Raw genomic sequence first — 24683 nt, forward strand, 5'->3', positions numbered from 1 at the left:
TTTTCAAATGAGTACAACATAATATCATTTTCAAAAGCCATTTAACTTAAGATGTCCTAGATTGTGCCATTGTGTAATATTAAACCACCTCTAAACCCTACTAATTTCATGTATAACTTGTAATTTAGGAGGTAGCAGTCATATTTGTTTACTAGTTAATAATCCTAAATTAATTTCAGTAGGGATTACGATTTGTGTATCTTATTAGGTCCTAAAATAGTTCATTTTTGCACACAGGAGACAGTGAGTTATTATTGACTTGGTTTATTTGAAAGCATTTATGTTGGTCCCATTCAAGTTTGATTTATATTGAATATTTCTTGTATTAATCATACATTGATTTAATGATGTGTATTCTAAAATTTGTTTTACTAATATGTCAAAATTTTAAAGGCCTCTGTGCTAATACAATGCTGAGTCTTCAGTTTTATGACTGATTTCTAGTTTTTTGAAATTTTGTTGTACTGAAGTGAAATACAGTCACGTTTAAAATTCATATTTAGTTCACTTCAAACCTATAGTTTGGGAGGATTTGTTACTTAACCAACTGTGGCAGGGTGAATTCGTTTAAAAAAATACCAATTAAGTGCCTGTGGCTATAAGGCACTGTGCTGGGGATAGAAACAAAGGTTAGCAGGAGACTCAGAGACTGAAAACGGGTCCTGAGTAGGGCAGAAGATGCAGGTTTTTCTTTGTTTTTCAAAGAAATTATTATTTTTTATCCTATTAGCAAATTATTAATTACAATTACAAATTATTATTTTTTATCCTGTTAGCAGAAAAGCAAATATAGCAAACTCTAAACTTCATATTCATGCTGTTTGTTTCAAGCCCACAGCTATGAGCCTGACTCTCAGCAAATGAACGAGATGAAGGCCAGATAAATGGTTGCAAGAGAAATCGGTATCTCATGGAAATATTGTTATGTCCCAATCAGAGCCCTGTTTTAAGCAGTGCTTGATGCTGTCAATGAAACTCTGGCATAATCAGTACATGAGGTGGAGTGTCTTCTTAAGTTTATTTTAATGGATTTTGACCTATATTACATGCGAATAAACAAATTATGATGCAGAATCAACTTTTTTATTATTCATGATAGCATTTATTTGACTATGTGGCCCGAATTTTACATGGATAGTACAGAATAACAACTGTTTTGGAATTTATAGGGTTTACTTGCTTTTTCTTTTCTGTTGTTACCTTATTTTATGAAGGTAACATACCTGCAGTATGAAGAATATATGAAAAATATATGACTCTGGGATTTTGTGACAGTCTTGAAAATCTTTCTCAGAAGCACTTCCCTATTGTTAAAAGGTCCCTCGTGAGCCAACATGGTTGGTTGCGGTGGCTCGTTTTGCTGGGTTCTTTAACTATCATTCTGATGCAATGCCAATTTCTAATTGTCATTTATTAGGTCAGCAATATTTTCTAAGCACATTTTAGTTTTTATAAATTGTTTCTGTTGTAATAAAAGTGGTATTTACTTATTGTAGAAAGATTAGAAAGATTGAAAATACTTGCTGTTAACTAACACCCACTTTTTATCCTTTTTAAAATGTGTTTTATATACATAATATTTTAAAAATAAAATTGTGAATGTAAGTACATATATATATACATACTGCAGACCTATACACATATACAAATGTATTCTTACCTTACTGTTTTTGTAACATTGTATAATTTTAATATAATTTAATATTAATATTTAAATTTTCTTTATACGACAAAATGTATATTTTATTTGCCCTTATGAACATATGATTTATTCAGAATTAAAAGGTACAAAGAGATGTACAAGTCTTTTTTTTTTTTTTTGCCAATCAGTTTGAGCTTATGAGGTTGCTCAGGTTAGCCTTGAACTGATGACCTCGCCTTCGCAAGTGCCACGACCTCTGACGGGAGCCACTTTGGACTCCACAAGTCTTTTTTCACTCTTCCACCAGCTATCTAGTTCTCTTCTCTGGAGACAAACAATGTTAACAATTTCTGTGTACCTTTCCAGAGATATTCTTTGTAAAACATACAATTTCGTATTCCACACCCCTACAAATTGTATTTCAAACTGTTTGGCACCTTATCTTATTTTACTTACATTGTTTCCCCTTAACACATAAAGGACTCAATTTTTTTTTTTTTTTTTTTTTTGTACACCAAATAGTATTCTGTTGCACGGGTGTGTCCTGGTGTATTTTTGTTGTCCTCTATTGATGAACATTTAGTTAATTTACAAGATTTTGCTATTACAAACATGTTGCAAAGGATAACCTAAAATATGTTATTTCCCATATTTGGAAACATATGCAAAGGATAAATTCCTACAAGTGGAATTGCCAGGTCAAATGATATATGTAGTTTAAGTTGTAACAGATATTCCAGTACCTAGAATGATGCTAGATGCTCAGTAAGTATTAGTTAAATGAATGAATGAGTTGCCAGATTGCTCTCTGTAGGTTATACCAATTTATATACCTATTGATAATGTAGGGGAGAGATTCTGTACATCTGCATCCTCATCAACAAGGTATTTAATAACTCATAACACTCCAATTACATTTTAACTCTTTAAATGATTCTCTTATTTTTGGACATTTGTTTTCAGATTTTGCTCTAATAGATAATGCTGTGATGATCAATTTTGTGTATAAATGTTTGCAACCATTTTGTATATCCTTAGGATAAATTCCTAGTCATAAAATTCTGGGGTCTAAGAATATGAATTATATAGTCCTTGATATATGTTACCAAATTCATTTTCAGAAAAGCTATGCCAATTTTTACTCCTATCAGAAGTATATGCAGGTTGGGTGCAGTGGCTGATGCTTGTAATCCCAGCACTTTTGGAGGCCAAGGTGAGTGAATCACCTGAGGTCAGGAGTTTGAGACCAGCCTGGCCAACATGGCAAAACCCCATCTCTACTAAAAATACAAAAATTAGCCTGGCATGGTGGTGGGCACCTGTAATCCCAGCTACCTGGGAGATTGAGGCAGGAGAATCACTTGAACTCAGGAGGCGGAGGTTTCAGTGAGCCAAGATCACACCATTGCACCCCAACCTGGATGAAAAGAGGGAAATACCATCTCAAAAAGAAAAAGTATATGCAAATGCCTTAGTTTATTCTGGCTAATCATTTCATTATGGTATTTTAAAAAGTAAAAATACTAATATTTGTTTAGTGCTTATCAAATGGCTCTGAGTATATTTAAATGAGATTTGGCTTCAAGACTGTTGAGAATTCTCTGAACTACAGGTGCTCAAGTTTTCTCTGGAGTGGAGCTCTAAGAGTTCCAATTCACTGTAAGGATGGCTTGCTTTCTCTTAGGTCTGATCCCAGAACCAAATGTGACTTCTGGTAGGCTGTGTTTTCCAGTGGTCCCAAATTAGACTCAGATTACCAGAAATTCTTTAGATGTCATTTAGGGATGTCTTGTGACCTAACAGGAAGGAACTGCTTTGTTTATCTCCACACTGGGAGATAGACAGTGAAAAGTGATGAGACTAATCTCAGAATGTGGTGGAGCCAATGAGTCTGCATTAATGTACTGTTGATTAAGCTGATAAACTTTGGCTAATGTCTCTGAGGCTGAGGATCTCTTGAACGTCTTACTTGAACAAGGGGGCCATTACAGTTCTATACTTATAACCAGTGACTCTGGCATAGTTGAATATGCTTTAATGATCACTTGCTTGTTTTAAAGGAATATACTTTTTCTACTACTTTCCAATTTTGTGTTATTTTGGTTTTCCATTTTGTTTTTATTTCAACATAATATAAACTCAAATGCAAATATTTGTTAATTTATATATATATGAACCCCAGAAGTTAACTAATTATCCCTTTTTTAGTTGTCAACCTTATAACATGTGCCTGGTTTGTTACGTTTAATGTGCATTTTTACCCCATTGGGGCAGCAGTGGGAGAAACAGGCATGGGGTTGCTAGCATGCCAGAAAGGGCTTTAGTTCTGATCTTCACCATACAGTAGCTCTCAACTTCAATTTCTTCATCAGTAAAACAGGAATAATAGTATCTACTTAATGGGGTTTCTTGTGAGGATTAAGTGAGATAACATGTAAAGTGACAAGCTCAGATTATGGCATAAAGCTGGTATTCAGTTAATGTTAACCAAGAATCTAGTGAGTAGATTGTGGAAAGAAATGCCATTCTAAGTTAGAGACTATCATTGAGGGAAATATTTTTTAAAGTATTATTTGTAGATTTAGTAACATCTTGTCAAATTGAGGCCTATAGCCTTGGTGCAGTGAATAGAGTTTAATTACTGTGTTTGGTTGAAATGTGATAGGTATTATTAGTTTTTTGGAAAAAATTTATGATTTTATGTAGGTAAACATATATGTATGCTGTTCAACAATCCCCAAATCTATGCTGGTATATAGTTAGCTTAGTCCTGGTCCAGAATTTTACAAATCTGATTTGTGAGGGCATATTGTATATTTTAAAGAAACTTGAAAAAGAATATTTAAGAAATTTTATACAAAAACGCTTTATAACTATCATGAGTAACTTTTTTCTCTTGCATTCTGTCTCATATGCATATACTTATGGATAAAAATTTCAGCTATGAAAAAACTCAAAATTAAAAACTAGCTCATGTGATGTTATTTTAGTAGCGATCTCCTCTCAGGAATAGTTTTCTTACCTTTGTTTATTTTGTCTCCTTCATTTTTTCCAGGAGCTGACCAGTGCTTTGGTGCATTTAAAACTGCATCTTTTTATTCAGATCTTCACACTTGCATTCTTCCCAGCAACAATATGGCTTTTTCTTCAGCTTTTATCAATCACACCCATCAATGAATGGCTTTTAAAAGGGTATGTTTAAATCTTTAAAAGTGAGTCCACTTTTAATGGGGCATCTCTAGAGACATTGTTTCTATGGCAACTATATACAAAAGGGCTTATGTGTTATCTTAAAAGGAAGTAAAAACACATCTTTGTTTTCCTTTAAAACAATAATGTTTCATCAAGGTGGTTCATATTAACAGAATCTTAAGATATACCTTTATGCTTCATCCTAAGGTTTTAGGATGAGTACTTTCTGGAGAATTTTTAAGAATGGTCTTAGAAGAAAAATGGAAGGGACTAGCAGATGCATGTCAATTGGATAGCAATGTCATTAGATAATGGCTGAGTATAATGTGTGTTTTAGAAATACATGTAAGAAAGAAAAAAATTCATATATGTGGGATAAACATTTACATTTTATTCTGTTTTATGTTTAATATAATAGTTATTAGAACTCAGAGCCTGAAGATTGAATTCTGACCATATCCCTAATATACTACTTTGAGCAAAGTTTTAAAATAGTTTTTAATGTCAGTTTCTTTGTCTAGAAAAGGAGGATAATCATAGTTTTACTGCTTGCTTACCAATGATGTTGGGGATATCAATTGAAATTACTTATTCATTGATTCAAACTATTTATATAGCTTCTACTTTGTTTCAGGAGTTATTATAAATATTGGAGAAACAACAGAGAAATGCCAGTTAGTTTTGCTTGTTGGGGAGTCTCGGGGGTGCCGTATCAATAAACAAGTAAGTAGATGAGCAAGATAGAGATAGGTGATGTAAAAAGAGCAAAACAGTGAGGTATGTGAATGTGGTTGGGTAGGCAGGCTGGTGATTAATTTCGATTTCAGAGTTCAGGAGGTAGAATGTTCTAGAGAAAGAAAACAGAATGTACAAAGGCTGTAGGGCAGGATCAAGCCTGTTGTGTTTTTTAGTCAGTAAAGCAGCCAGGAAGGCCAGAGCCTGGTGATGTAGAAGAAAAATACCTTGTCTTAGCAGTAGAAAAGTAGGCAGGAGTGAGATATGTAGAGCCTTATAGGCCATGGTGTAGCTTTCGGATTTTATTCTGAGTGCTACAGGAAGTTATTGGAGGGACTGAAATGAGGGAGTGATGTGGTCTGCTTTATGTTTGCAAATGATTCTTCCGGTTGCTATGTGGAAAAGAGATAGTAGAGGGGCCTGAGAGAAATTAACTCAGAGAGTAGTGGTGAGGTAGCAGTTCAATAGAGAGAAATTAATGTGCGCCAGATAGATTTTAAAGTTAGAGCTTTCAGCAGTGATGGGTGGGGAGGATGTAGAAGGACAGAGGAACCAAGGGTGACTTCTGGGCTTTAGGTATGAACCACTGGGTAATTGGTAGCATCATTTACTTAAGGGGGGAAGCTAGGTAAGGAGGAATGGTGGAAATCAAGAGTGCTGTTTTGGCCAGATTTAGTTTGCAAGAATGAATATCAAATTTCATGAAGAAGTATATAATGCCACATAAATATGATAAAATCATTTTAGAGCAACAATGTATTATGCATATCAAGAACCAATAGTTACTGAATTATCTGCCATGTGTAGAGCACTCAAGGAATGCAAATATATTTACTCATTTTTATTGTCTCCTGGGAACTTCCAACCTAGTTGGTTATGTAGGATATATATATATATATATATATATATATATATATATATATATATATATATATATCTGAAACCTAGTAATCACTAAAATGGGGCACCATGTGATTTGTCGGATGAGTGGTGTGATCAGTTAAATAATAAGTAGTTCAGCAAAGGCTGGATACTTTTAGAGATTTCAAATACGAGACATTAATAGTATACAAAGATAAAACATTTCCATGGGGTCAGTTTGCAGAAGGCCTGAACTATTGAGCTGAGGGGGTTGCATTTGAAGCTATAGATGATGGAGAGAGAGCTGTTAAAAATGCTAAACAAGCAAATAACAACATGTTAAGAAGTGGCTACTAAGGAAGATGTATCGGACAGCTTGTAATCTCAATGTGCTAAATAATACAAACAATTTTGACTTGACGATGTTGAATTTAAAGGAGTATACCCTTACCCTAATTGACTTAGAGAAAGCCTTTCCTAGCTTAGTGTTTTTTCCCTTCTCCTCCCTAATTTGAAAGTGTATACTTAGTATGTTAACTAGAAGGGGTTGCAGAATCATATTTAAGTTGATGAAATAAAGATATTCTGAGCACATGCTCCTTATCTGGCATAGTAAACGGACAGAGTGAGGTAGGGAGAACATTGAACAGGCCTTTGTAAGTGTCCAGATTAGTTGAGAAGCATCTGGACAGGGATGCTGGCAATAGTCATGGAGGAGAATGGAAAGTTCGTTGTGGTGACAGATTGATTTTTGAGGAGCAAGTGGAGTCACGTATAACTTCAAAGTTTCAAACTGGATTATTATGAAAAAAATGGTCCCATTGACCAAAAAATATGTAAATTCAGAGGGGAAGTTTATTTTTAGAAAATATATGAATTATTCTGGAGATCTGTTGTACAGCATGGTGACTAGAGTTAATAACATAAACTAGAAAATTGCTAAGAGAGTAGATATATACATTAATTTGTTGGATTGTGGTAATAATTTCACAGGATATATATATATATATATATATATGTCAAAACATCATGTTATATGCCATAAATTTATACAATATTTGCTTGTCAATTATATCTCAATAAACTTGGAAAACAAATATAAATACAATATTAGACATGCTTAGTTTAAGGTGGCAGTCATAGGCAGCTACAAATTTGGGAACTGTAGTTAGGGCTAAAAAATATAAACTTGAAAGTATTCCTACAGATTGAAAATAAGATTGAAAAGATGTCAGGAGAGGCAACAAAAACAAACAAACAAAAAAACCCACCACCACCCACCACCACCAACAAACAACGCAGAGTGGGCTGGTTTAAAAGACAGAAGCTAAATATTAAAGTGCTCTGAGAAGTAAGAATGTAAGCAGAATGAATATGGGGAAAAAGAGGCCAGATTTGGTGATTTGCAGATTCCTGGTTACTTTAAGGTTACTATTACTAGTAGAGGGGGCAGAAGTCTCATTTCAGAGAAGTAAAAAGAGAACGATCAGTGGGGCCATGGAGGCAGGTACTTTTTAAAGGTCAAAAATGAGTCACAGTGAGAAAAGTAGGTGTATCCTGAGGAGGTGGCACCACTCATTTTGCTATTAGTTATCTCCATTTGTGTATTGACTCTTCTGGCTCCTTGAAGGCAGGAATAGTGTTTTTACTTCTTTCTTATAATTCCTTCCTGTAGGATTTTACCCATAGAAGATATATGTATTCAACATATAGTTGGCAAATTTTTGTCTTTTTCTTTTTGAGATGGCATCTTGCTCTGTTGCCGAGCTGGAATGCAGTGGTGTGATCTTGGCTCACTGCAACCTCCGCCTCCTGGGTTCAAGCAAAATTTTTGTCTTTTTAAAGATATGAGAATTTTGCTTTTTTGTACATAGAAGGGAAGGGGCCAGAAGAGGAGGGATGAAAAAGCTAGAAAAATTGAAAATGCCTGAGAGCATCTGTCCTAGTATTGGGAGTAGGGGAGATAGAGAGACTGAAGTGAGAGGCCTAGGTAAGTCTTTGACCCATGAAAGTTTTACCCCAGATAGGTGGCTTTGTGAGTTACTTTTCATTCTTCACTTCAGTTTTCAGTAAGATGGGAATTATAATAACATTTATCTTAAATATAACTTTTGAGGAATAAATGAGATAGTATGTACAGTGTTTCATGTCTACTACAAATGGCAGATGCTCAGTATTAGTGATGATGATAGTGGACTCTAAGGAAGGCTCAGAGATTATGAATTTATAATGGGACAGACCTCTCTAGTAGCTTTTGGAGAAATAGACCTGGAAAGAAGACCATATTGAGTGGAATTGACCTGGAAATTGCATAAAATGTATTTTCTTATGCTTCAATTAAAATGAGTTTAAACATTTTTATTTTTTTTCCTGTTTCAGAGCTGATGTAAATCCATTGCATAAAGTTTAGATAATATATTCTTACAAAAATGAGTAAAAATATGAGTAAAATGAGTTAAAAAAAAAAAAAGAGTTGACCCTTGAACATTGTAGGACTTAGAGGTGCCAACACCCATGCAGTTGAAAATCCACATATAACTTTTGATTACCCCAAAACTTAACTATAAGCCTGTGGACTGGAAGCCTTACCTGTAACATAAAGAGTTGATTAACATATATTTTATATACTACATATTATATTCTTACAATTAAGCTAGAGAAAAGAAACCTATTAAAATTATAAGGAAGAAAAATATATTTTAAGTGCAAATGGATCATTAAGTAGGTTTTCATTTTTGTCATCTTCACATTGAATGGATTAAAGAAGAGGAAGAGGTCTTGCTGTCTCAAGGGTGGCAGAGGCAGAAGAAGTTCATGTATAAGTGGGTTCTTACAGTTCAAATCTGTGTTGTTGAATGGTCAACTGTAACCTTTAATCATACTCATTCAAAATCTTAAGTCAGATCCTCTGTTTCTTCTATGCCCTATATACGGTTTCCACTTAGACCAGCTACTTGTTCTCCCCAGAAGGTATATTCTATATGAATTTTGAAATAATTAAAAAAATTATAGTACTTAAGTTTACTACTCATAGTTTCATTTGCTTGTTATGCAATTTATTTTCTGTCCTAAACTAAGAGAAAAGACCTGTCATGATCTTGGGCATGTGCACATAATTTAATAAAAACCAAATTGAGAATAGATACTAGAATTTACTACAGAATCCGAATGCAAGAAGTATATGATTGTGTCGTGCCTGTTGCTATACTGTTACAACATTAAAATGTCTTTTATGAGATTAAAGATTGAAAACTGCTGTTTTATAGAAAGTAATCTAAAGACATAAGCTGGTGTCTTGTTAAGTATTTTTGAACTTTGGAAGTGGTTTTGAAGGTTTAGTTTACCAAGAGACTTTCTACAAAAAAAATGTAGGGCAAGTATTTTTTACTTTACCTAAAAATAACTTAAGATTATATACATTTACCAAATGATTAGCCATTTTGGTTATTTTTCAATGACTGCACTCACTATTCCTTGACTGCTTTTTGAATTGTATGATAAGGGCTTAAATAACTTAAAATAGACCCACTCATGCCTATGGAAGAGCATAAGAGATTAGAACCTGTACATTTGCAGCATCTTGTAAGCCACATTGCATTGTGTAGAATTGTCTAAATTCAACAGGGCATGTGCATCAATACATATGCTCTTATTTTCATTTGCTCAGCTCCACTATTTTAGAATGAATGTAGTGAAAGCTGTCTATGATTTTTAAAAAACTATTTATAGTTGGATTTTCTTTTACTTTTCAGTTTGCAGACAGTAGGTTGCATGCCTCCGCCTGTGTCTTCTGCAGTGATTTTAACCAAGGCAGTTGGTGGAAATGAGGTGAGTCATGGGGCTAACTTATTTAAACATAAGTGCATGCTGTGCTTTTATTTCAAAATTATATCATAGTTTTGAACATGAAGTGGTGATGTTGCAGAAAACTCCTAGCCATAGCAGCTTGTGAAAGAAGGGGACGTACTCAGATACTAGCAGGATGCTAAAATTGATTCTGATGGGTGGAATTCGGATTTCAAAGAAAAGAGCAAGGGAGACGAGTGACATAGAGATGGTGATTTTTCTTTTTTTTTTAATTTTTTATTAGATTTTAGGTTTTGGGGTACATGAGCAGAGCATGCAAGACAGTTGCGTAGGAACACACATGGCAGTGTGCTTTTCTTTCCTTCTCCCCTTCACCCACATTTGGCATTTCTCCCCAGGCTATCCCTCCCCACTTCCCCTTCCCACTGGCCCTCCCCTTTTTCCCCCAATAGACCCCAGTGTTTAGTACTCCCCTTTCTGTGTCCATGTGTTCTCATTTTTCATCACCCACCTATGAGTGAGAATATGCGGTGTTTCATTTTCTGTTCTTGTGTCAGTTTGCTGAGGATGACGTTCTCCAGATTCATCCATGTCCCTACAAACGACACAAACTCATCATTTCTGATTGCTGCATAATATTCCATGGTGTATATGTGCCACATTTTTCCAATCCAGTCTATTATCAATGGGCATTTGGGTTGATTCCAGGTCTTTGCTATTGTAAACAGTGCTGCAATGAACATTCGTGTACATGTGTCCTTATAGTAGAACGATTTATAGTCTTTTGGATATATACCCAGTAATGGATTGCCGGGTCAAATGGAATTTCTATTTCTAAGGCCTTGAGGAATCGCCACACTGTCTTCCACAATGGTTGAACTAATTTACACTCCCACCAACAGTGTAAAAGTGTTCCTTTTTCTCCACATCCTCTCCAGCATCTGTTGTCTCCAGATTTTGTAATGATCGCCATTCTAACTGGCGTGAGATGGTATCTCAATGTGGTTTTGATTTGCATCTCTCTGATGACCAGTGACGATGAGCATTTTTTCACATGATTGTTGGCCTCATATATGTCTTCTTTCGTAAAGTGTCTGTTCATATCCTTTGCCCACTTTTGAATGGGCTTGTTTGTTTTTTTCCTGTAAATCCGTTTGAGTTCTTTGTAAATTCTGGATATCAGCCCTTTGTCAGATGTGTAAACTGCAAAAATCTTTTCCCATTCTGTTGGTTGCCGATCCACTCTTGTGACTGTTTCTTTTGCCGTGCAGAAGCTGTGGAGTTTCGTTAGGTCCCATTTGTCTATTTTGGCTTTTGTTGCCAATGCTTTTGGTGTTTTGTTCATAAAGTCCTTGCCTACTCCTATGTCCTGGATAGTTTTGCCTAGATTTCCTTCTAGGGTTTTTATGGTGCCAGGTCTTATGTTTAAGTCTTTAATCCATCTGGAGCTAATTTTAGTGTAAGGTGTCAGGAAGGGGTCCAGTTTCTGCTTTCTGCACATGGCTAGCCAGTTTTCCCAACACCATTTGTTAAACAGGGAATCCTTTCCCCCTTGCTTGTTTTTGTCAGGTTTATCAAAGATTGTATAGTTGTAGATATGTTGTGTTGCCTCCGGTGCCTCTGTTTTGTTCCATTGGTCTATATCTCTGTTTTGGTACCAGTACCATGCTGTTTTGATTACTGTAGCCTTGTAGTATAGTTTGAAATCCAGTAGTGTGATGCCCCCCGCTGTGTTCTTTTTGCTTAGAATTGACTTGGCTATGCGGGCTCTCTTTTGGTTCCATATGAAGTTCATGGTGGTTTTTTCCAGTTCTGTGAAGAAAGTCAATGGTAGCTTGATGGGGATAGCGTTGATTCTGTAAATTACTTTGGGCAGCATAGCCATTTTCATGATATTAATTCTTCCTAACCATGAACATGGAATGTTTCTCCATCTGTTTGTGTCCTCTCTGATTTCGTTGAGCAGTGGTTTGTAGTTCTCCTTGAAGAGGTCTCTTACGTTCCTTGTGAGTTGTATTCCAAGGTATTTTATTCTTTTTGTAGCAATTGTGAATGGCAGTTCGCTCTTGATTTGGCTTTCTTTAAGTCTGTTATTGGTGTAGATGAATGCTTGTGATTTTTGCACGTTGATTTTATATCCTGAGACTTTGCTGAAGTTGCTTATCAGTTTCAGGAGTTTTTGGGCTGAGGTGATGGGGTCTTCTAGGTATACTATCATGTCGTCTGCAAATAGAGACAATTTGGCTTCCACCTTTCCTATTTGAATACCCTTTATTTCTTTTTCTTGCCTGATTGCTTTGGCTAGGACTTCCAGAACTATATTGAATAGGAGTGGTGAAAGAGGGCATCCTTGTCTAGTGCCAGATTTCAAAGGGAATGCTTCCAGTTTTTCCCCATTCAGTATGATATTGGCTGTTGGTTTGTCATAAATAGCTTTTATTACTTTGAGATACGTTCCATCGATACCGAGTTTCTTGAGGGTTTTTAGCATAAAGGGCTGTTGAATTTTGTCAAATGCCTTCTCTGCGTCAATTGAGATAATCATGTGGTTTTTGTTTTTGGTTCTGTTTATGTGGTGAATTACGTTGATAGACTTGCGTATGTTGAACCAGCCTTGCATCCCCGGGATGAATCCTACTTGATCATGGTGAATAAGTTTTTTGATTTGCTGTTGCATTCGGCTTGCCAATATTTTATTGAAGATTTTTGCATCTGTGTTCATCATGGATATTGGCCTGAAGTTTTCTTTTCTTATTGGGTCTCTGCTGGGTTTTGGTATCAGGATGATGTTGGTCTCGTAAAATGATTTGGGAAGTATTCCCTCTTTTTGGATTGTTTGAAATAGTTTTAGAAGGAATGGTACCAGCTCCTCTTTGTGTGTCTGGTAGAATTCGGCTGTGAACCCATCTGGACCTGGGCTTTTTTTGTGTGGTAGGCTCTTAATTGCTGCCTCGACTTCTGACCTTGTTATTGGTCTATTCGTAGTTTCAGCTTCCTCCTGGTTTAGGCTTGGGAGGATGCAGGAGTCCAGGAATTTATCCATTTCTTCCAGGTTTACTAGTTTATGTGCATAGAGTTGTTTGTAATATTCTCTGATGATGGTTTGAATTTCTGTGGAATCTGTGGTGATTTCCCCTTTATCATTTTTTATTGCATCTATTTGGTTGTTCTCTCTTTTCTTTTTAATCAGTCTGGCTAGTGGTCTGTCTATTTTGTTGATCTTTTCAAAAAACCAGCTCTTGGATTTATTGATTTCTTTGAAGGGTTTTTCGTATCTCAATCTCCTTCAGTTCAGCTCTGATCTTAGTTATTTCTTGTCTTCTGCTGGGGTTTGAGTTTTTTGATCTTGCTCCTCTAGCTCTTTCAATTTTGACGATAGGGTGTCAATATTGGATCTCTCCATTCTCCTCATATGGACACTTATTGCTATATAATTTCCTCTAGAGACTGCTTTAAATGTGTCCCAGAGTTTCTGGCATGTTGTGTCTTCGTTCTCATTGGTTTCGAAGAACTTCTTTATTTCTGACTTCATTTCATTGTTTACCCAGTCAACATTCAAGAGCCAGTTGTTCAGTTTCCATGAAGCTGTGCGGTTCTGGGTTGGTTTCTGTATTCTGAGTTCTAACTTGATTGCACCATGGTCTGAGAGGCTGTTTGTTATGATTTCAGTTGTTTTGCATTTGTTGAGCAGTGCTTTACTTCCAATTATGTGGTCAATTTTAGAGTAGGTGTGATGTGGTGCTGAGAAGAATGTATATTCTGTGGATTTGGGGTGGAGAGTTCTGTAAATGTCTATCAGGTTTGCTTGTTCCAGGTCTGAGTTCAAGCCCTGGATATCTTTGTTGATTTTCTGTCTGGTTGATCTGTCTAATATTGACAGTGGAGTGTTAAAGTCTCCCACTATTATTGTGTGGGAGTCTAAGTCTCTTTGTAAGTCATTAAGAACTTGCCTTATGTATCTGGGTGCTCCTGCATTGGGTCCATATATGTTTAGGATCGTTAGCTCTTCTTGTTTTATCGATCCTTTTACCATTATTTAATGGCCTTCTTTGTCTCTTTTGATCTTTGTTGCTTTAAAGTCTATTTTATCAGAGATGAGAATTGCAGCTCCTGGTTTTTTTTGCTCTCCATTCGCTTGGTAAATCTTCCTCCATCCCTTTATTTTGAGCCTTTGTGTATCCTTGCATGTGAGATGGGTTCCCTGGATATAGCACACTGATGGGTTTTGGCTTTTTATCCAATTTGCCAGTCTGTGTCTTTTGATTGGTGCATTTAGTCCATTTACATTTAGGGTTAATATTGTTATGTGTGAATTTGATACTGCCATTTTGATGCTAAGTGGCTGTTTTGCCTGTTAGTTGTTGTAGAATCTTCATTATGTTGATGCTCTTTTACTTTTAGTGTGATTTTGGAATGGCTGGTACTGGTTGTTCGTTTCTATGTGTTGTGCCTCTTTTAGGAGCTCTTGTAAAGCAGGCCTGGTGGTGACAAAATCTCTGAGTACTTGCTTGTTCGCAAAGGATTTTATTTTTCCTTCACTTCTGTATCTCAGTTTAGCTGGATATGAAATTCTGGGTTGAAAGTTATTTTCTTTAAGAATGTTGAATATTGGCCCCCACTCTCTTCTGGCTTGTAGTGTTTCTGCCGAGAGATCTGCTGTGAGTCTGATGGGCTTCCCTTTGTGGGTAACTCGACCTTTCTCTCTGGCTGCCCTTAGTATTTTCTCCTTTATTTCAACCTTGTTGAATCTGATGATTATGTGCCTTGGGGTTGCCATTCTTGCGGAATATCTTTGTGGTGTTCTCTGTATTTCCTGCATTTGAGTGTTGGCCTGTCTTGCTAGGTGGGGGAAGTTTTCCTGGATGATGTCCTGAGGAGTATTTTCCAGCTTGGATTCATTCTCTTCGTCCCCTTCTGGTATACCTATCAAACGTAGGTTAGGTCTTTTCACATAGTCCCACATTTCTTGGAGACTTTGTTCATTCCTTTTTGCGCTTTTTTCTCTAATCTTGGTTTCTCGTTTTATTTCATTGAGTTGGTCTTTGACTTCAGGTATTCTTTCTTCTGCTTGGTCAATTCGGCTATTGAAACTTGTGCATGCTTTGCGAAGTTCTCGTATTGTGTTTTTCAGCTCCTTTAATTCATTCATATTCCTCTCTAAGTTATCCATTCTTGTTATCATTTCCTCATATGTTTTTTTAAGGTCCTTAGTTTCTTTGCATTGATTTAATACATGTTCTTTTAGCTCACAGAAGTTTCTCATTATCCACCTTCTGAAGTCTAATTCCGTCATTTCGTCACAGTCATTCTCTGTCCAGCTTTGCTCCCTTGCTGGTGAGGAATTTTTTTCCTTTCTAGGAGGTGAGGTGTTCTGGTTTCGGGTGTTTTCCTCCTTTTTTCGCTGGTTTCTTCCCATCTTTGTGGGTTTATCCGCTTGTCGTCTGCGTAGTTGCTGACTTTTCGATTGGGTCTCTGAGTGGACACCCAGATTGTTGATGATGAAGTATTTCTGTTACTTGGTTTTCCTTCTACCAGCCTAGCCCCTTCGCTGTACGACTGCTGAGGTCCACTCCAGGCCCTGCTTCTCTGGGGTGCACCTCTAGCAGCTGTGGCACAGTGAGGGATGCTACCCGTTTCTTTTTCTGCTGTCTTTGTCCCAGGATGATGCCTGCCAAATGTCAGTCTTTTGGATATAGAGGGGTCAGGGAGCTGCTTGAGGAGACAGTCTGTACTTTTTGGAGCTCAATTGCTGAGCTGTCGGCTCTGTTGTTCATTCAGGGCTGTTAGGCTGCTATGTTTGATTCTGCTGCAACAGAGCTCATTAAAAAAAACCCTTTTTTTCTCAAATGTTCTGTGTTGGGGGGTTCGGGCTTTATTTTTCGATGTCCGATGAGGTGTCCTGCCCAGCTAGAAGGCAGACTAGCCACTGTTTGGCTGCCGAGGCTTCGCCCTGCTGTTGTGTGATTTGCCCTGTTCCTTCAGGCTCTGCTGTGGTCTCCGCCACGCCCTGCAGCGGAGTCTCTTGGTTGTAGCGTGTTGCCTCAGCAACGGCAGGCTGCGTCAGCTGTGGGCGTGTATCTCAGTTGGGTCGGGTTGCCTTGGTATTGGTGGACGCCCCTCCCCCACAGAGCGTCTCGGACCGTCTGCTCGGGATAGTTTGAAATCACGGTTTTGTTTGTCCCACTGGGTATCCCAAACGATCTGTCCCTGCAATCCCCTGGGCTGGCCTACTGTCCAAGTCTCGTTGAGTCTCAAGTCCAGCCCTCTCAAGTCTCAGGTTGCCAGTTCAACAGGGCACCCGGACAGGTGCGCCCTGTGGGGATTGCTGGGTAGGGCCGGCCGCCGCCGCCCCGGCTGCCGGCTTCGCCAGGCAGACCTACTGCCTGGCGTCCCGTGTCTTTTTTATACTTGGGAGTTTCCCCGTTCTGTGGGCAACAAAGATCAGTCTGGAAATGCAGCTCAGACTCACCGTTTGCGGATTCAACGAGAGCTCCAATCCTGGGTTGTTCTCACAGCGCCATCTTGAGTCCTCCCTCTAATTTTTCTTTTTTCTCAGTGGAAAATTGGGAGACAAAGGACAGAGAAAACCTGGGAAAGGCATTTTTCATCCAAGTTTCACAGACTGAGGACATCTAGTACAGCTATTCCTACATTCTTAAAGAAATTTTAGCAAACTAAATTGATGGGAAAAAGTTCAATATGTTTAATGGCAAGTGAAGATGACATAAAAAGGGGAAATTAGGCTAGGTTTCTTAGATGAATTCAAAGAGATTATTCGACTGCTAGGGGACTGTGACACAATAATTGTATTTGTATATTGGGGTAGCTATTGTCTAATGCAGAAGCTTCTTATAGGGGATTCTTCCTTGGTTGAAAGGCCCTACAACTGTATACTGAGGGACATTCATTTGTATAGCTTATTTCTCCTTTTCTAGTTATATTCTCTCATTTAGAAAAAAATATGCTGTTAAAGGAGGGGAGATATAATGAGTTTCCATTTCAGTTCATTCTTAGGATTCTGCTTTCAACATCTATTTCATTTCCATCCACTTTATGCTTTCCAAAAATATTGAATACCTGCTGAATTCTTTTTGAAAACAGGTTTATGGAAGTATCATTGACATATGACAAACTGTATAAACATAAACAGTTTAATGTTTTGACATATGTGTACATTTGTAAAACTATCTTCACAATCAAGATAGTGACCATATCCATATGTATATCCATCTCCATGTATACATCCTCAAAGAGTTTTCTACATCCCTTTGACATTCCTTCCTTCTGTCCTTCTCAACACCGCTCTTCCCAGGCTTCCCTAGGCAACCACTGATCTGCTCTCTATCACTATAGATTAGTTTGCATTTTTTAGAGTTTTGTGCAATGAAATCATACATTGTGTGCTTTTTTCGTAATCTTTTCTTTTTTTTTTTAACCAAGCATACTTATTTTAAGATTCATCTATGTTGTGTTCATTAATAATTTAGTGCCTTTTATTGCTGAGAAGTAGTGTTTGGTATAGATATACTACAAATTGTTTATCCATTCACCTGTTGTTGGAAATTTGGGCAGTTTCTAATTTTTGGCTATTCATGTAGAAATCTTAAGTTTACATATAATATTATGCTCATTTCCTTGGGAATACCTAGGAGTGGAATGGGTATATCATCCAGTAGGTGTAAGTTTTAGTACTTTTCAACCAAGAATCATCTACAAATAGTCATAAGTTTCCTATAAATAGCTTCTGATGTAAACCATTTCTATCAATAGACAAGCGTTCTTTTACTACATGTGTATGTTTAACTTTTAAAGAAATTACCAGACTATGTTTTAAAGTGGTTACACAGGTTTACATTCCAACCAGTAGTGAATGAGAGTTCCAGTGTTCTACATCCTAGTTAACATTTGGTACTATATTTTCAGTGTTTCAAATTTTTCCCATTCTTATATGGTATAGTGATATCTCATTGTGCTTCTAATTTAATTTGTATTCCCAGTGACATTGAATATCTTTTCATGTGTTGATTTGCTATTCATATGTCTTTGGTGAAATGTCTATTAACTCTTTTTTTTTTTTAATTGGGTGATTTGTTTACTTATTGATGACCATTTAGAATTCTATATCTTTTGGATATAACTCTTTCATCAGATATTTGCTTTGTCAATATTTTTTCCTAGTCTGTGACTTGTCTTATTATTTTTTACCAGTGTGTTTTGAAGAGCAGGATGGTAGTGGAGGCAGTAAAGGTGATTGGATTCTGGATGTATTTTGAAGGTACAGGATATGCTGATGAATTACATGTTGGGCGTAAGAGAAAAAGAGGGGTCAAGAATGACTTTAAGGTTTTTGGTTGAGCAACTGAAAGGATAAGGTTGCTGATATGAGAAGTATGCTATGTGAGAACAGGTTTGGGGAGTCTTAGGCTACAGAGGCTAGGCTATTCTGGGATCACTAAGAACTCCAAAACCTCAGCGGTTAAAAATATATATTTATTTCTTGTTCAAGATACATGTCCCATGTGGGTCAGTGGGAAGGTCTTTTGTAAGATGCCAGATTGATTGGAGGCTCTACCATCTTGTAGGTCTACCTCCTGGATGGAACACACAACATTTTCAGTTGCCACAACAGAGAGAAAGATTGGAGAACCACAAATGGGCTTTCCACTGCCCAGGCTGACAGTGATACATGGCACTTCTATTCACATTAAATTGGCCAGAATAAGTCTTATGGCCTTGCCATGTGTTGTCATTTATGTGCCCTGAAGGAGAAGGGAACTGGACATTAGTGAGCACTTATAATGTCAGCCATATGGGTTTAGATCAAGAGTTTGGGTTTTTGATGGAATAAGATGCCCAATATATATATATCCAAGTGGAAATGCTAATGAAGAATTAGGGCTATTAGAATTGGTAGTTTAGGGAGTGGTCTAAACTAGAGATATAAATTGGGGAATCATCAGTGGATAAATGTATTTAAAGCCATAATTGGATGAGATGGTTTGGAGAGAGAGAGCATAGATATAAAAAAGAGAAGAGGTTCAAGGATAGAGCCCTAGATTACTCCAACATTAAGAGGTCAAGGGAATGAAGAATAAGCAGCAAGGGCAATAGAGACATGCATCAATAGTGACAGCAGGAAAAACAGGGGAGTTACTGTGTCAGCGAAGCCAGGTGTCTTGGAAGCCATGTGAAAAAGCATTTGAGGAGGTGGGTCTGGTTCGCTGTGTAAAATATGCTCATATAAGTTGTGTAAGGTAAATTCTGAAGATTAACCACTGAATTATGTTACATGGAGTTATTGGCAGCCTGACCAGAGTGGTTTTGGTGGAGCATTGGGACAAAAGCTTATTTGGAATGGGCTCAAGAAAAAAGTGGGAAGAACAGAATTAGAGATAGAAGTAGAGTTAACTGTTCTGAGGTTTTCTGTGATGAAAGGGGAAAGGGAGGCTGTATTAAGAGGGGATGTGGGGTAGAAATTTTTTTAATGTAGAAATAACAGCATGTGTGTATCATGATGAGAATGGTACAGTAGAGAGGAAACTATTGATATAAGAGAGAGTGTGTATGCTGGAGTAATATATTTGATCAAATGAGAGAGAAATGGTATTTAGTTGTATGACTTTCAATAGGACCTTGGGCTGTTTATTTATAATAACAGAAGGGATGGCAGAGTGTGTGGATATGGATGTGTGTAGATGGGTAGAAGGGGTGCACTTGGTCTCTTTTAATAAGAATGATGTTGAGGTAGGTAGTACTGATGTTTCAAAAGGGAGGAGAAAGTGTGCAATTGCCATGTAGATGAGGAGAGTGAGTTAATTTCAGAGGATGGCAGGACTGCTAGGCTGGACTAAGGAGCCAGCTGAAATGCATAAACACACATTGAAAATGAAGCCAAGCATTGTGGTTGTGTGTTTTCTCAAAGGCACATTTAGCTTCTTAGTGTAGGAATGAAATTGGCAGATAGCTGGATTTAACCAAAGGTTTCATTATGTCAGGTAGTTATTTCTATTTGCCATATAATTAGTGAGATACAGGAGGTAAAGGAGTTTTAGACTCGTATGCACGGTGGTTTTCTTTCCACTGTGATTAGAGATAAATATGATTAATGTAATTCCATTAAGAGGTGTGTAGGCTAAATTGATTTAAGAGGCTAAAAAACCTTTTTGTTCTCAACTTTTGGCCGAAGTTCACATTTCATCTGTATCCTTGAAAGTAACATATAGCATTAGATTCTTCTAAAGTCTACTTACATGTTTATTCCCTCAATAAATTGTTTACATTAATGTTGCTTGTCAATAATGTGGAATTTAGAAATATCTCCTTTGTTTTCTAAAAGTGTTAGTCCATTTCTTTAAATATTTATATAGCTTCATTATTATCAATTAGATACAATCAATTAGATACAATTTTTCATAAATCTTGAATATCAAGCTTCAGAAATGAAGTTTTCATAGTACAGTTTGGTCCTACCTTCTTATGAGTAGACTATTTCATATTTTCATATTTCTACCACATTGTAGGAGAAAATGATCTGCAAGAAAAGGTAGTTGAAAAGTTTAATATTTTCCTGAAATAATGTTACTAGATAAGTGAATGTAGACTTTTATTCAAGTAAATATGAAAGAAAGTTAATCTTTTATATAATACATTGGAAAGAATGTAATCTAAGGATGGACAATGCATTTGTTGATGCATGTAATAAAAAGGTCCACAAGCTGGGCCCACTGTCACCTACCATTTGATGAAGGCCCTGATTCTGCTTTTCTGTGATGTTCTGCCTTGCATGTAGCAGCTCTGTACTCACATAGGTTTTAACACAGCAGTAGAATTGCTGTGGCATATTTCTGTGTTGCATTGTCCTTGCAAACTGTTCTTGATGGTGTTTATGATAAGGATGAAAATGTTTTCCTTCAGGATTCTGTGTTATCACCTTTTTCACATTTAGTTTATGCCCATGTATATTTATATATTTCTTTATATGTGATATATACATGTTTAATATGTGCTCTCATGTACTAAATAACGTGTATGGTTGTATAGCATATTTGTTTTTAATGATTTGGGAATGTATGCAGTTGTAATGGTGTCATTGAAATGATTATTTTTATTTTGCAAAGTTGTTATAGACCTTAGGGGGAAATTTGTTTCTGTTACTTATACACCTTTTATTTTAAATAATTTTCAGTAAAATTGTTATACCAACATATTTTGTCATGGGTTGTACTTTGGCAAGAAGTAACTTTATTACTTTTTGTTAGTTAATAGAAATCTGTTCTTAGAACTTAGGTTGTTTTTGTTGCAGTGAGCCAACTAGAATTTATAACTTTTAGCCCCAGAAGGAACTCAATGTATGTGCATAGCAATGTATATACATACACTGAAATGCCAGTATATTCCTCAGATAGATAAATAAGACTGTTTAGTAGTAAAGCTGACCGAAAGTCTTTTTTTGTGGATTTTACATTTTAAACTATTTTTATTTAAATACTAGATACATGGTCAGTTTCTTATTTGTGATTGTTATTTATTCATTTGAATATTTTAAACATAAGTTTTCAAAATTGCAAAACTATAGAGCGTGTTTTGTCATGGGCCAGCTGGTGGTGATTGTGGCTGTGTGTATGTGAGTGTACATGTAGTTGTAGTTCCTTTTTAGGTAATAGAAAAGGTAATGAGGCCAGGTATGGTGGCTCATACTTGTAATCCCAGCACTTTGGGAGGCCAAGGCGGGGGAAATCATCTGAGGTCAGGAGTTTGAGACCAGCCTGGTCAACATGGGAAACCTTGTCTCTACTAAAACTACAAAAATTAGCTGGGTGTGGTGGCGCATGCCTGTAATCCCAGCTACTAGAGAGGCTGAGGCAGAAGAATTGCTTGAACTCACAAGGCGGAGATTGCAGTGAGTCAAGATCAAAAAAAAAGTAATAAGTCAATCCTAACTTTATTGCCAAAAATAAGCTCAATCAGAATGTATTATATTTTATTTTGACTTGGAAGGGAAAAGATAAACACTTATTCATTGTTTAAAACTATATATATTTGTTTAGTTTAAGTTTCTGTTCTAAATATAAGATTCTGTGATAAAAAAATTTGAATATTTTCCCTCCAAAAGCCTTACACAGGTTTTAAACCTGATGAGACTTGCTAAGCAAATCATTGTTTTTAAATTCAAGTTACTTCCACTTTACAATAAATATCACAGAGATTTTTTTTTTATAAAAGAAAAAGATTTTTTAAAAGAAACTAGAAAATTATTCCCTATGTTTGGAGAGGGAGTTACATGGTTTTCATAGTGTTGTAGAAATATTTCGTTTCTCTATATTATACTGGTGTTTAGTGAAAAAGCAAGAAAGGTAGGGTTTGGGAAAGAGGCATTGTCTGCTTTTATCTCCATATTGCTTCTTTTGCATGCTGAGAAAAGAAAGAGTTCATCTAAAAGCCATTGCCTAAAGATGTGGAGTGAATATGAAGTTTTAACTTCCAAGTAAAGTTGCAAAGCTATATAACTACAAAATTTTGAGAGCCTAGATATTAAAACAAGTAGAAGAGAAATATAATTAAGGAATATCTGCCTTCAAATACCTGAAGGAAAAAAGAAAAAGGCATTAAGAATCATAATAGATAAAAGTTAGGGCAAGTTAGGAAGGAGTCTTTAGTCAGATCTGGGAGTAATATTTAAACTCTAGGTTATCTGTGTTTAAAACCAAGCCTGGTAATTCAAACCGTGAAAATAGGCACCTTTACCACTAGGAGCAGTGCAGTGACGATAGCCATGTTATTTATGTTTATTTGTGGTTTTTTGATTGCTTGTTTCTTAAAATGGATTTCATGGATCACTTGCACTGGCATTACCTGAAAGAGTAGAAAAGTAAACTTAAATTGTTTATATCCACTCTAGATGTATTGAGTTAGAATATTTAGTGGATGGGTCTCAAGAATATCCTTCTTTTTAAAATTATGAAATCTATCATAGCTACAAAAAGTGTGTACAGCACATATACACAGTTTAAAGCACAGTATGTGCTTCTATGTCCATCATCCAGCTTTAGAAATAGAATACAATATTCAATCAGTTGTTAAGCATCAACCTTAAGACACCATTTTCTACCATAGAGAATAATATGGATAATAAAAGTAATCTTTTGCTCACCCATTACAAGGGTCATAACAAATGACACATTAACAAGAGAAAAGCATAACAAATTTACTTACCCAAAGTTTTAGGTGACATGGGTGATTTCAGAAATGAAGACCCAAAGAGCCAGGGGGAACTATATTTTTATGCTGTCTGATGAAAGAAGTGGATGGTTGTAGAGAAACATGGTTGGAAAAAAGGGGTATGCTCTAATGGTAATAAAATGGGGCAACTTAACAAGGCCAGGTTTTTGAGATTCTTTTCTGTGTAAGACGTGTTTTCACCTTAGTGTGAGACAGGACACCCATCACATGAGGATCTTCAGGGGAGAAGGGAGGAAGTCGGAGTGACTTTTCTGCTCTCTATGATCCACCTAGGGGTAGAGGAATTCTAGTTTCTATGATCCATTCATGGGTAAGAGAAAGAGGGACAGGAGACAGGAGGGCAGGAGAAGGTTAGGGAGACCATCTTGCTTTTGAGGCCCTCTTGCCTCTCTCAGCTCAGAAGTACTCAGTATGCCAAGGCACCATGCTTTAGGGTATTGTGTTCTGAGACCTGACAATCTGGTGCCTGACTTTGAGAAGCTTACATTTAATGTGATATTACAGTATTCAAAATCTCTATTTCATGTTATAAGCTTCACCAAAATAGGCAAATGGTGGAATAGTTTTAGAGTGATACTTATTATTAAATTATTCTTTTCCATTTTAGTGTAGAAAAAAACAAAATGTACCACAAGTGAGGTCAGCTCCACCCCGCTGTGTGGGACAGCCAGACTTCAGGTTAGGGATCTACACTGTGTTTGCTACTTGAAGCATTAGGCTGTGGTCTTGCCTAGTCCAGTATTAAAACAGTGTGCTTCTTTTAATGCAAGCATATTTAGCTGGCATTTTATTATATTTTAGTTAGTAGGTTGAAGGATTTTAGAACCTTTTGATAGTCATGCCGAATTCCAAATACATTTTAAAGAAACATTTAGATTTAGGGTATAAAAGAAAGATAACAAGTACGCAGATGTGCGCGTGCATGTGTGTGTGTGTTTACTCTCATCAATGAGGCTGGTGCTGAAATCTCTTCAAAGACAATTTAAGAATGTCTCCTGAGCAAAGAAAATTATTACATGTGGTGAAGTCTTTAAGTCATAGATGAAGGTCATGGAAGTCTGAGTGTATTTAAAAAAGGTTTTCTATCTGCTTGGAAAGCAAATGAAGCACTCATTACTAACTTTAAAAGTATAGCTATGAGATTTTTGCTAAAGGTGAAAGATCAAGATCATCACAGTCCAAATGGAGACTGAAAGTTCAATTTCTG

At 36.5% G+C, this 24683-nt stretch overlaps 1 protein-coding gene across 13 annotated transcripts in view; it reads left to right on the forward strand.

Moving 5' to 3' along the window:
• The window catches only part of SLC10A7 (solute carrier family 10 member 7), a 291318-nt gene that overhangs the window by 8090 nt on the left and 258545 nt on the right, over nt 1-24683 (forward strand). For 11 of the 13 annotated variants that reach the window (XR_004740612.3, XR_013532872.1, XM_035292871.3 and 8 more), the window contains exons 3-4: nt 4698-4834; nt 10183-10258. Coding sequence is in view for 9 of the 13 variants with exons in the window: in XM_035292871.3 (XP_035148762.1) it covers nt 4698-4834; nt 10183-10258 (213 nt within the window). In the remaining 4 variants the exon portion in view is untranslated. The remainder of the gene's footprint in view (nt 1-4697; nt 4835-10182; nt 10259-24683) is intronic. The other 2 variants (XR_013532873.1, XR_013532874.1) reach the window with 1 other exon arrangement.

Source organism: Callithrix jacchus, chromosome 3 (assembly GCF_049354715.1).
Source record: "Callithrix jacchus isolate 240 chromosome 3, calJac240_pri, whole genome shotgun sequence".
Taxonomy (NCBI): domain Eukaryota; kingdom Metazoa; phylum Chordata; class Mammalia; order Primates; family Cebidae; genus Callithrix; species Callithrix jacchus.